At 38.8% G+C, this 12,237-nt stretch overlaps 1 protein-coding gene across 4 annotated transcripts in view; it reads left to right on the top strand.

The window, feature by feature from the left end:
- PPP3CA (protein phosphatase 3 catalytic subunit alpha) overlaps positions 1 to 12,237 on the top strand; it is a gene marked incomplete at both ends in the record, with an annotated part of 163,035 nt that overhangs the window by 116,955 nt on the left and 33,843 nt on the right. For all 4 annotated transcript variants that reach the window (XM_080343097.1, XM_080343096.1, XM_080343095.1 and 1 more), the window contains 3 exons: positions 5,758 to 5,869; positions 6,650 to 6,795; positions 8,609 to 8,748. In XM_080343097.1, coding sequence (XP_080199223.1) covers positions 5,758 to 5,869; positions 6,650 to 6,795; positions 8,609 to 8,748 — 398 coding nt within the window. The remainder of the gene's footprint in view (positions 1 to 5,757; positions 5,870 to 6,649; positions 6,796 to 8,608; positions 8,749 to 12,237) is intronic.

Here is a 12,237-nt window from a genome sequence, read left to right as displayed (position 1 = left end):
GGTTCTCAACTCGCTACTTTTTGGTCACATAACTGATTTTCCCCACCTGTCACGTCGATGAAAGAATGCCTTTGAAAGGAAGGGCGGTTTTCTGTTTCATAAGAGTGTTTGGATGTAGAGCTATGCGTTCAGGCATGAACTCAGCGCAATAAGTAGTGACAAGGAAAGGAAAGTGATGGGGAATTCAACTTGGCACGTTGGAGAGGGATGATGCTTTTGGTGGAAAAGGGCACGTTCAGCAGGCACCAGCTCCTGCCTGTGTTTTGTGTTGGAGAGGTCGTGGTGGTAAACAGTCCTATCCTGATCTCAGTGCTTATCTCTACCGCATCAATCACACGGTGATCTTTATTCCACCCATCTGTTGGCCCCCCTTTCTGTTACACAGACACCAGACTGTTGCAGTTCTGAGGTTGTTCCAAAAGAATTAAGTAGCTGGTCCAAGGTGCTAATCATGAGTAATACAAGCTTAAAAATAAATAACCCCTGTGATACCCGGTGTAAAAGTGACACCATTGAGCCCAGACCTAACTGAGTTCTGATCGTGGGTGAGATAATCCTTGTCTGTGGGCTGCAAAGCATTTGGGATTCTTCTGGATGAAAGGTACTGTATAATATAAGCTATTATCATTAAGAACAGAGGAAGAAATTGCATAAGGTAGGTGGAAGGCATTTGATAATGCGGAGGGAAAAGGAGAAAAGTATTTGGATAAGGCACTCAGCAGAAATTACAGTCCTTGCCCCAAGGAGCTGTTGATCTAGGCGCTCAATCCTTCACCAGTGCTTCATTTTTACCAGAGGTAGCTCCGCTGTTTGAAGGGGGGTGTTTTGTGTCTTTAAAATCAGTTCTAAGTGTGGTGTCGCAAGAGGAATTACAACAGTAAATCAAAAAATGTCAGAACCGTAGATAGGATGAGATGGGGTTTCTTGGCACAGACCGAACCTTTATCCCATAGCCGCACTCTCTTTTCCGTTTGACCTTTTGGCAGAGCCTGAGCATTTCTTCGCTTAGAATAACAAAATTCTGCAGGTTGCGATATCTGATACCACACACTTGTTTCCGTGTCTCGGGAGCTGATAACGTTTCCCTGTTGTGCTTGTGCACTGTTCCAGGGTTTCGACTCCGGAGGAAAGACCCATCCGTTCTCGCTTTCAAACAAGTTTTATGGCCACGGAGAAAAGAAACCCAAATGATCAAAACAGAGGGCTATTTTTAAATGCAGAGAATGGTTAGAGCATAAGCGGTTCTGCAGGAATGGGCTGTAAGGAAGAATGACTAATCTCTACCTGAATCTGAAAACTCAGACATAAATGCCAAGCCATGTGTACATCTAGACGGCTTTTCACCAGCATTGGAAAAATTACAATGAGTAAATACTGACTATAATGCATTAATAATATTATGTAAATGAACTGTTGGAATTATTTTCCTGCTCAATCCCACATAAAACTTACAGGCTTAAATGTCAGTTGAATATCATCTGGTACATCCTGATGATTTTTGACACAGCACAGAGTTAAAATATGGAGAATTAAACCAATGCTCAAAATGAACAAAACTGGAGTTGTGTTTTAAGGTTCAAAACATTCATACATATTCATTTCCTCAATGTAAAGACCAGAATTCCAGAAGGAGAAACTATTTCTGTGGTATTTCTAGCAAGTACAAAGTGAGTTGTTTGGGCTGAGTCTGGAATTTGACCGTCAGACCTTGTCTCGATTAGAAAAGCATCTGGTGTTTGAGATGCTCCTGAACTCAGTGAACTGTTAGAAATGATTAACTGGTCTCTCCCAAGAAAAGAATTGCATATCAATACATTTGTGTTAGTAAACTGTGAAGTAAATGCTGCTGAAGCCTTCCATACACTTCCTTAGACTTCACTGGAAGAGCAAACACCTTTCAGTTTCTTTACTTACTCTACTGTGTTAATGTTCCCCAACAAACAGCTTGATTTAAAAGAGCTTTGGCTGGTCAGGAATAGCAAATTTCTCTCAGAGCAAAGAACATCTTAATACCTTAATTATCCTAAATTTCCTTGCAGTTTTCTTCTGTATAATGGTAGCAAATACGTTGCTCTCTTGCAAGAATGCACATCTTGTAAGATGTCATTTTTGCTGACCAGTGTTCCTCAGAGCTCTGAATACTCAGTAATTCGGCAAATTCAGATTATTTTTGTGTATATTGAATTCCCAGATTGGAACGTGTGTTTTCATTGCCTTGTCCTGTGGCAGCTCTTCCAGAGCGAGTCCCCAACGCGCCAAAAACCCCCTTTTGGCACAAGGTCCGATGAGGAGAACCTGGAGCCAGCACTGGGGTGTTTGTTTAGGAAGCACAAGCTGTTAGAATTAGAAGAACATTTAGGAAAAATCATTTTCTAGTCAATTTTTGGTTGAAAAAGAGATCTGTGCTTTTTGGATGTTTTGAGGTTTTTCCAAAATGGAAGTAATGTGGTCTATACACTAGAAAAAGACTATAAGGCAAGTAGCAACATTTTGCAGGTGATTGCTTTTAATTGGGAGACTAGCTAGAGGAGAATCTTGGAATAATTGAAGTCTAGAGATGCTAAAGTTCTATGCAGGCGTCAAAACAAGATCCCAGAGCATCCTGGGAATATTCAACGGGTGTTTAAAAAGAAAGAAACAAACACAAATCGAATTATCAGAATGAGATTCCTGAGCATTTTAGAAACAGCCCAGACCATGACCACAAGGAATGGATTCACTGTTACTCCATGAGAAGTCTTATTTCCACAGCAATAGCCTTTTTAGTTATTAAATATGCAGCCTGTATGTACACAAGCACTTGTTCTGGAAACGCAAAACCAGGTAAAACAAGAACACGTTGGCAAAGAAGTTGTGGCAGGGACTATAAGTTGTTACTGAAGATGTGATTGATGCAACCTTGTTGTTCCATAGCAGACCATTAAGATATCATCCTTTATGCCTGAAAGCTGGGGAGGGAAAGCAGAGTAAAATCCTGTTTGCAATGAAGACGCTACAGTTTTTTCTTTCTTTTCAGTAGAGTTCAGAGTTTTCTTTCCCTGTGCTCAAGGTAGTTCAGAAATGGCGAGAACTTGTGAGTACTTCAGTTACAGATGCAGTGCATCTTTATTGTGAAATAAATAGTCATACTGGTAGATTGAATGCAGTTCTGTTTGTAAAAAGGTTTCCATTGGGGTAGTTATTCCATTTCAGAAAGCTGTACCTGGACTAGGCACTGTGATGGTGCAATTATTTCGGTACAGTTAAATTAATGTGATTTTTATATTTAGGTGAGGTTTGTGAGCTGCAGAGCGGAGGAACTTGAGATGTGTGCAAGACGTCCGGGGCTTTTTGTTTTCAGCAGGAGCTGGAATGTCGGACTGTGCAAAGGCTCAAATTCCGTCTGCGACTACGCAGTTAAATCCCATTTTGAAAATATGTGCCTTTGGCCTACGCGGTGCTTAATTGCACAGACCTTTTATTCCTGGTGGTGAGGCTGCCAGGTTCTCATCAGGAAAACAGCTTGAGTCGAGGAGCTGGGAGGTGGGCAGATTACCTCTTTGTTATACATTTATCTGCTATTCCAACAGCTGAAAGACACTAAACGAGTGAGCAGGGGTGCAGTTTGAGGGCTGGCGTGTAAGAAATGTAACCTGTTGGGGTTTTTATTTTGATGGTATGAAGTGAGACGAGCCAAAAACACCTTAGAGATGTCCAGATTGCAAGGTCACTTATGTACATTGTACATAGTAAAGCAGATCTGATGTGCTTTATGTTCCTGATGGAAACGGTTGGAGGGGAAAAAAAGGAAAAGGCATTTAAAAATTTTGCTATTGGGAAGCAGTGTTATCGAATAGTTGAAAACTGTCAGCTCAGATTTGCAACAAGGGCAAATTATCATCAGTCTTTTGACTTCAATAAGAATCACAGTATACAAAGTGTAGTTGAAGAAAAATAAAAACAGGATGTTTGCTTGTGATATGACATAAGTTTTTTGTATTTAAATGACTGCATAAGTTGAAAGGCCATGAAAAAATGTCACCCTTATTTGTCGTTCAGTTTGCATGGAAGAAAAAATCTGCTGAATAGATCTTGTTTACTATTAAGATATTACATCACTGGAATTCCAGACAGAAAAGGGATACAATTTAAGGAATTATCTAAACAAAATAAGCCTTTGATACGGTACCACTGAAAACAACACAAAATGTGAATGCTGGGCTTACGTTACTTGAATAGCATCAGGAACCGCGGAACGTTCTGGTCTGCATGGGTTCTCTGATACCTGCTCCCTCTGGTTCCCGTGAGCGCTTTGAAGCAAGTGCTGAAAAGAGAAACAAACAAATCTATGAAAAGCAAATGTAAAGAGATCTGCCCAGAAGCACGTACCAAATGCCAGAAAGATACAGCTTCAGCTTTATTTCCTTTGCTTTCCCAATCTGGATGATATTTTAAGTACCTAGTGCTCAATGCAGTCTTGCCAATGAAAATGAAAAACTCAGTTATAAGGGAAATGTAAACCACACCTTATTTATTTATTTAATAAAGCACTTTATCTAAGCGCTAATCATTGTGCTTTTCTAAATTACAAGGTGCTTTGGCAGGATTAGAAGGTAACTTAGACACAACTTTAAAAGCTGGAGCGTTCTATGCGTGGATTCAGGTGTCACTTTAAACTTCTTGTCTCGCAACATTTACATCAAATTTTACCAGTGAGTTCAGAAAAGTGGAACGTTCTCTCCTCTTTTTACCTTGTTCTGGGCCTTCTTGAGTAGAAGAACAGAAATTATGGAGTGCAGGCAGAGCATCCAGATGTTTACACGCAACAAATTCAAGACACGTAGTAATAGTATAAAACTCCTGCTGCTCTATAATTATCTATGAATAGTGTGAGGCTTAGCACAAACATAAAAATGTCGCATCCTTTGTCCTGTTGTTTTGTTTTCTGTGTAGCGAAGAAAGCAGAAATCAATAATATGTTCAGACACGATTAAGGAAATTCTTCTGTTTCTTCTCTTTATCATGAATCGTGGAGGGAAATTCATCGTGTACAAATTTAGATGCTTTACATTGACAAAATTGCGGATTTTGCTCTAAGCAGAAACCGTGGTTAGGAGTATATTCTGAATTTCCAAGATATTTATTATTAAGGTAAAGAAACTTTGTCAACAGAACAAAGAGAAGTATTAGGAGGTCGTAACAAATTTTGGACACCTTTTATTTCTCGTGCGACATTTGTGCAGTTTGTGAATATTTAAGAAAGGAAGGGTTGGAGGAGATGTTTTTCAGACAGTTTTCTAGATGGTTTTGAGAGGCCCGAGCAGAGATTACCCTCTTCAAGCCTTCTTTTTCTATCTTTAAAAGCATATCTAGAAGAAATGGCGCCTCACATAGAAATCGAGGAAAGGCTTTATAGAAGCTTTTGTGGTTATTGCATTTAATGCAAGATTTTTCTGGATTTTTTTGCTTGATTTTTTGTACAGAACAATGTTAAATGAGAAATGAATACTGTTTATGTGAAAACTGTGGGATTTGGGAAGATTTAGTATTTCCTAAAGCGTGGGTTACATTGTTCTAAGGCAACTTTTTTGTAGGCCGCAAAATGCAGATCTTCTGTGGCGATGTTTGCATGTAATGTATGAAGAGACACTTTACCTGGTGAATACACAATACTTGTTCTTCTGTTTTTCTTGTTTTTTGATGCTCAAGTGGAACATAGTGGTTGAATGACATAATTAATCATGGATCCTGTTTTCTTCTCTTGTTTCTGATTCACAGTGTGTGCTGTACTTGTGGGCCTTGAAAATCCTCTACCCCAAAACACTGTTTTTACTCCGTGGGAATCATGAATGTAGACATTTAACAGAGTATTTCACATTTAAGCAAGAATGTAAGTCTACCTTATAACCTTTCTCCTCTGGCCTGTTGTTTTTTGGGTTTTTTTTTCCCCCCTTCCTTTAAGTATAGCATTTTCACATTTACCTATACACTTAAACTTCTTGATGTGCTCTTTTTATAACAATTCCTTTCTGTGTTACAAGGATACAGTGACATATAAAAGCTCATTAGATATAGATCTTCAACTGTACAATGAAGCTTTATTTTCTGTCGTTGAAATTATTGCCCTAAGTCTGTGTTCCCTTTTTAGCATAGGGGATAAAAGAAATGCTAATTGGCTCAAAGGCTTCATGGTTTGCTGAGTTTAATATGCGTATTGGTAAACGAACATTTCAGCTTCATTGGACCACCTCGTCCATTTCATAGCGACATTTCTGTAGATAATTAATTATAAAGGACTGGGCTAAATTGTGATTACGTGATAGAGAGCTTTGAGCGATAATGTAGTAGATTGTAACCATTCAGCCAACTTAAAGGCTTGCTGTATAGATTTCATGGTAGACTATAATGGTAGATTAAATTCTTTATTTACTGTTTTTTAGAAAAATACAGCAAACTTTGCAGGACTTTTATCAGCTTCACCTCAGAATGTGAAGAATTTTTCCGGTGGTGGCTAACAATAATACTAAATAATATTTTAGCAATCTTTAGCACGGTCTTCAATGCAAGAGAGAGCAGTGAGAGCAAGACTGAGATATAAAGTAGCATCCTGATTTCTTTTTGCCTCGTAAATGTCAATGGCGCATTCTGATACCCTCTTAATCTTTAAAAGGTAAAATCAAATATTCAGAACGAGTATACGATGCCTGCATGGATGCCTTTGACTGCCTTCCCTTGGCTGCTCTGATGAACCAACAGTTCCTGTGTGTACACGGTGGTTTGTCTCCAGAGATCAACACCTTAGATGACATCAGAAAAGTAAGTCTGAGTAGTGCTAATAAGCCTAATGAGCGAACAGTTAATCACCAGCAGCTACAACTTGAATCCTTTTTCACTGTCTTTCTTTCGTGTAAGATGCTTGCGTGTCGTTTTGACATTCCTATTGATATTATCACCTTTTAAAGATCTTTTTAAACAGAACATAAAAGGAATTGCTCTAATTAGTTGTGTTTTATTGAGGTGAGGAAATCAGCAGCGTCAAGTAAAACACAGAATGTGTCGTCTTTGTGTTCCTGAAAAAAAAAACAAGTGTTAGGTAAATAAGTATTTAGGGCTGAATGAGCACATAGTGTTAATTTCTTGTAAGTAATATACACCAGCACAATGTAAGAACACCATCTGATGGGTCCTTGTGCCTTATGAGGCTTTCTGCCCTTTAGCAGAAAAGAGAGAAAAATAGCTCTAGAAAAACCTCACAATACTTAAAAAACATCCAATAAAGAAATATGGTATGATTGCAGCGAATATAGTCAAAACAACAACTTAATTCTCAATAGGTCCTACCACATTTTTAATAGTTCTGCGCTTGGGTGCCCAGCAAATTGTCTAAGTAAGGCTTAGTAAGGTGGTGCCTATGAGGTAGTTTTGTGTTCTGAGAAGCTGCTGATAGACCCCGTGAAAGTGCAGAGAAGGATGTCAAACAGTTTCTCCATGTAATCCAGTGTCGTTGCTTGTTTTCCGGGGTTAACTTTTCCAGGTGTTTTTACTGAATGTAAAACTGTGTTTCTGAGATAAAGCCTCACTATCTCATTAAGCAAAAATATTGTCTGCGTAAGAATTACCCGCCTGTGCAACAGTGTAATGGCAAAGTAAAGTTGTTTAGCTCTCAGATTCTAGATTAGGGTCATTAACACCTTCACTTTTCTTTTTTTCCCCCACTAGCAGGTTTATTCATCTTTGGCAATCAACAGCAATTCATTTTGTATATTTATGAACTGGTGTTTAATTTAAATGAATTATCGTTACAAAAGCGTTAATTGGTAGAGGGCTGAAATAAGTTAGAAGTGTATGTATGCTATGAATATTTCATGACAAGGATGCAAAGGTACAATTGTAGAGCTCTCTTATTAAAACTTTGAAAATATATAAACCCACTGCTTATTCTCTAATTTTAATTTTTTTTCTCTAATTTACTTATGTTTCTAGATCTTTATTTCATGTTACTGGTCAGAATAGAGAGTGTGTTGGACCATGAGCCTGATTCACGCACCCATCTTAACAAGGGCCGGGTTTACGTTAAAGTTCTTGCCAAGGAATACTGATTTGTAATGTTTCCGTGTTTTGCTATACTGTGTCTTATTTGCAGTATGATTCTATATAATTGGGATATTTTAATACCAATAGTCAAGGCAGAAAGAGGAGATTTTAGCTGCCTCGTTAGGGTTATGAGAGCAACAAGAGTGTCATGGCAAGATGCTCTAATGCAGAGATGTTGCCTTGGTGCTTAAAGTGTGTCGTGATGGTTGGAAAACCACAAAATACAGAAATAACGTTTTCTATCTTGTCCACTGAAATGCTTGCAAAAAAAAGAGGAGAAAAATAAATAATATTGCACACAAAAATTCACATAGAATGGGAATCCAGTGTATCTGTTTCTTCTCCTCTTCATCAGTGTTAGCAGGGAGTGTTTTCCTGTTGCTTTGCCGCTGAGAACAACCCAAAGCTGAAAAGTAGGTTGCTTTGGGTCTTCGTTTGAGAACCCGTGGAAGGAAAAAACGGCAACTTTGCTCCAGTGTTCCGGTGACACATAATTGAAAGAAGTTAGTATTTCTTTGTCTCCTGTTTTTCTTAGTTAGATCGATTCAAGGAACCACCTGCGTACGGCCCCATGTGTGACATCCTGTGGTCGGACCCGCTGGAGGACTTTGGGAACGAGAAGACTCAGGAACACTTTACTCACAACACAGTCAGGGGGTGCTCATACTTCTACAGGTGAATATTGTGACTTCCAATGGGTTTCTGGATGTGAACGTGGTGGGTTTTTTGCAGTATAGATGTTTGCTTGAAGTTCATGGCGCTACTTAGATACTTGGACCTTCTTTTTCTGCAGGCTTGACTCATTATCAGGTAAATTTGTGTTTGGTTTATTTGTATCTTGCTTTCACCCACGACTGGAAAACCCTAAAATGACTTAATTATATTTACCAAACCCTGTGTATTTTGCTTATTTCTGTTCTTGTAAGTTAGGGAATGACTGTGTCGCTTTTAAAAAGGGGTCAGTAACTCCATTTCCAGTTTGAAAATTAGAACTTAATTTTGAATGAAAGATGCCAACTTGATACCTATTGCTGTGCAGCGTAAGTAAGAATTGTGATTTCCCCACACAGGCACTTTGGTTTCCTCCCAGTTTTATCAAACTTTTGAGAATAATTCTTTCCAAGGAATTCAGGATTTGAAATAGCATTGGTTTAATGGGACTTGCTGAGAGCTGAAATGCAGATGAGTGCCCATAACATTCTTGCGGAAAACTGTATGGGCTTAGATGCAAAGACATCAAGTTGTAATTCATCTTTGAAATTGCTTCTTTCTGTTGATGTTAGCGAGTAAAATACAAATGAGAATATTCCTGAAAGAAGTGATGGGGATAGAAGGAAATCTAAAACTAATATGTGGGCTAGTTTGTGATTATTTAAAGGAAGTAACAAAACTGGCAAGGGGGGGGTGTTAAATGGCAAAAGGAGCAATGTACCTAGTGAAATATTAATTGAACTATTAACTTTGTTCAGGAGATACGTGAGGATGCTATTGAAATGTTAAAAGGTTGTCGATCTTTTGAAGGGAATGGTTCTGCTTCAGCCCATGCCAACAACATGCAAGTTTATGTTTTCCCAACAAAGCTCATCAGAAGTGAGGAATCCGGCTCTTGTTGCTGTCTTAGAAAATCTCACTTTGAGCATAGTTGACTCGTAACTCTTTAATAAAATGTCGAAAGCAAATCAATGCATTCCACCAGTAACCAGGAGACAGAGGCGCTGGAATCAACCTCCTTGTTGGTAATGTTAGCAGGAAGGTAACGGATGGTTTGACTCGTAGAAATCAGTTTTCCTGGTCCTTTCTTTGAGCTGTAATTGCTGCCCTTTTGTGGGCAAATCACGCCGCTGCCTTCAGATCGATAACGTCTGGAAGGCGCTCGATAAGCGTGTTTGGTCTCGTTATGAAAGGAGGTGTCAAACTGCTACAAACAACTGATCGGTGCAGAAATGGGCTCGTGACACCCAGGGCTGACATTATCTAAAATCGTTCCTCTCGCTTTCAGCAGCACCGAACCCTGGCACAGGCCTGAGACTCCCAGGCACTGCTCACTGCAAACAGTGAGTAACACCGGTTTCCCCCCCATTGAAATATCTTACAAAAGTGAAAACCCTTGCAAACACCTTCTGCTTAGATACAGGGCTTATTAGGTACTGGAACAACCTTTAGATTTTTAGGTGTTTGTTTCCAGAGCTCTGTTTCTTACAATTATCATAAATTTTCCCTAATGTATATATCAGTTTTCTCCTGGAAATATATCCAATCTAGTCCGTGTCTTCGCCCGTATTCAGAAGAGCACATATTTTGGGGAGAGAGGAAATATTGGGAAGATACTTAATTTTCAAGGCATGTGGGAGGGTCGTGGAACTCATGACAAGAGCAGACGACTCGCTTGGAGTCACGTTATCTGAGATTATATGAAGGCAACTGTTACTCTTCAAAGAAGTACCTGGTTGCTCTTGAAGGTCACAATTACTTACCTGATAAAAAGACCATATCCATCATTGTGCAACATCTAGTTTTGCTTGACTTATCTAGTTACTTTGAGAAAAGGAGCAGATTTCCCTGAACAGCCAGCTCAGCTTGCAAAGGAAGGGCTGAATTATGTGATCTCCTTCAAGAATGTCCATTGATAGGGTGGACTTTGTTTATTCTTCACTGAATAAAACTGCTTAGTTTCTTCAGTCATTTCCAGAAAGGAAAGTTAAAAAGATAGCAGTGGGCATTTTGAATGGCACAAATCAGGAATGTTTCAGATACAAATGTGAGCCAATGTTTTCTAGATAATCAAGATCTCTTAATCAATTGCAGGAAAAAACTGTAATAAATAATTTTAATTTTATCAAACCTGTTTGTTATAATGGGAAATTTCAAGCGACTTTTCCCTGATTTGAAGTTATTTCCTCTAACAAAACGCTGTAGGGAAAGTAACAGTGATGTGGCTTTGTAATTCTGTACATGCAACGTGTTAAGCTAAATCTTTCAAGTTAAATCATTTCCATTGAGCCCAAACTCTTTTGTGAAATGCTGGGCCATTTGTGTGAACTAAATATAAATGAGAAAGTAGAAAGGTTGTAGCTTACAGTAGTATGACGAGCTTTTCTTAAGTGATCACTCACGTACAAACTATTGAGTTATAAACCCATCAAGTTGTTCTTCAAGAAATTTGGTTTTGCACACGAGTTCTTTGAACTGTTACGGGTAACGCTGTAAAATGCCAGATCTGGAAAGCACAAACTTAACCTGTCATTTAGAGTTGTAAAGAACAGCCAGCTGAATTTTCAAGGGTGCTAAGAGTGAATGCTTATTACACGCCTTTTGCATCCAGCAGCATTTCGCAGTGTGGATTGTCAAAATGTATGGATCCTTGGAAATAGCAGTAACACAATAGAGTGAAAAGTAACTGTGAAATTTAAGTATTTTTCGGAAATGTATTGCAGTTCTCTGTGCCTTAAAGTGAAGGAAGAATGATAATATTGAGACTTCATTTTCCCCTTTCTGAAATGTAAGGTTGTGTGTCCTTCACTGTCATGGTGATGTTTGATCCAATTTCATGAAAAAAAAAAGTAGAAATATTTAATGGAGTGCTAGGTGTGTAAATTATTTTTCTATTATGAGCTAAGTGGAGGTTTTCTTTCACCTTTACTGATAGAAAATAACGTATTCAGAGAATGCTATAAACTAGAGGGAATTAATTTGTCCCTGAGTGATTGGGTATTCTTAGTGAGTTTAATATGAGTTCTCGAGGAGAACTGAGCTTTATAAAGCTCGTTGATTGCTGACTACATTGATATATTTTTTAAAAATGGTTGGCAATGGCAAGAGTGACCAGTATTGCAGACCCCTCTAAGATTTACCTTGGGCAGCAGTGAAATGGTTCGGCCTTATCGATTCTCTGGGGTAGAATAACAATTCTGGCCCTGCCAGAACATCATTTCAGTGTTTTGGTTTACAGCGTGTTAACTTTGTGATTACGCAAGGACTAGAGAGATGTCTGCTAAAAGCTTTTGAAGACTGTAGCGTGTTTCACCGCAGGGTGTGAGGCACAGTTGCATGGATGTTTTTTTGCAGTAGCAGCGTTTTAAACAGATCCCTTTGCCCACTTTTCCTTTCTCCCTTCTCCCTTCCCTCACGTTATGTGCCCGGCTGTATTGGTAGAATTGCTCATGT

Source organism: Nesoenas mayeri (genome assembly GCF_963082525.1).
Source record: "Nesoenas mayeri genome assembly, chromosome: 4".
NCBI lineage: Eukaryota > Metazoa > Chordata > Aves > Columbiformes > Columbidae > Nesoenas > Nesoenas mayeri.
Note: the sequence above shows the minus strand (reverse complement) of the source record. Positions and strands in the feature narration are given on the sequence as shown.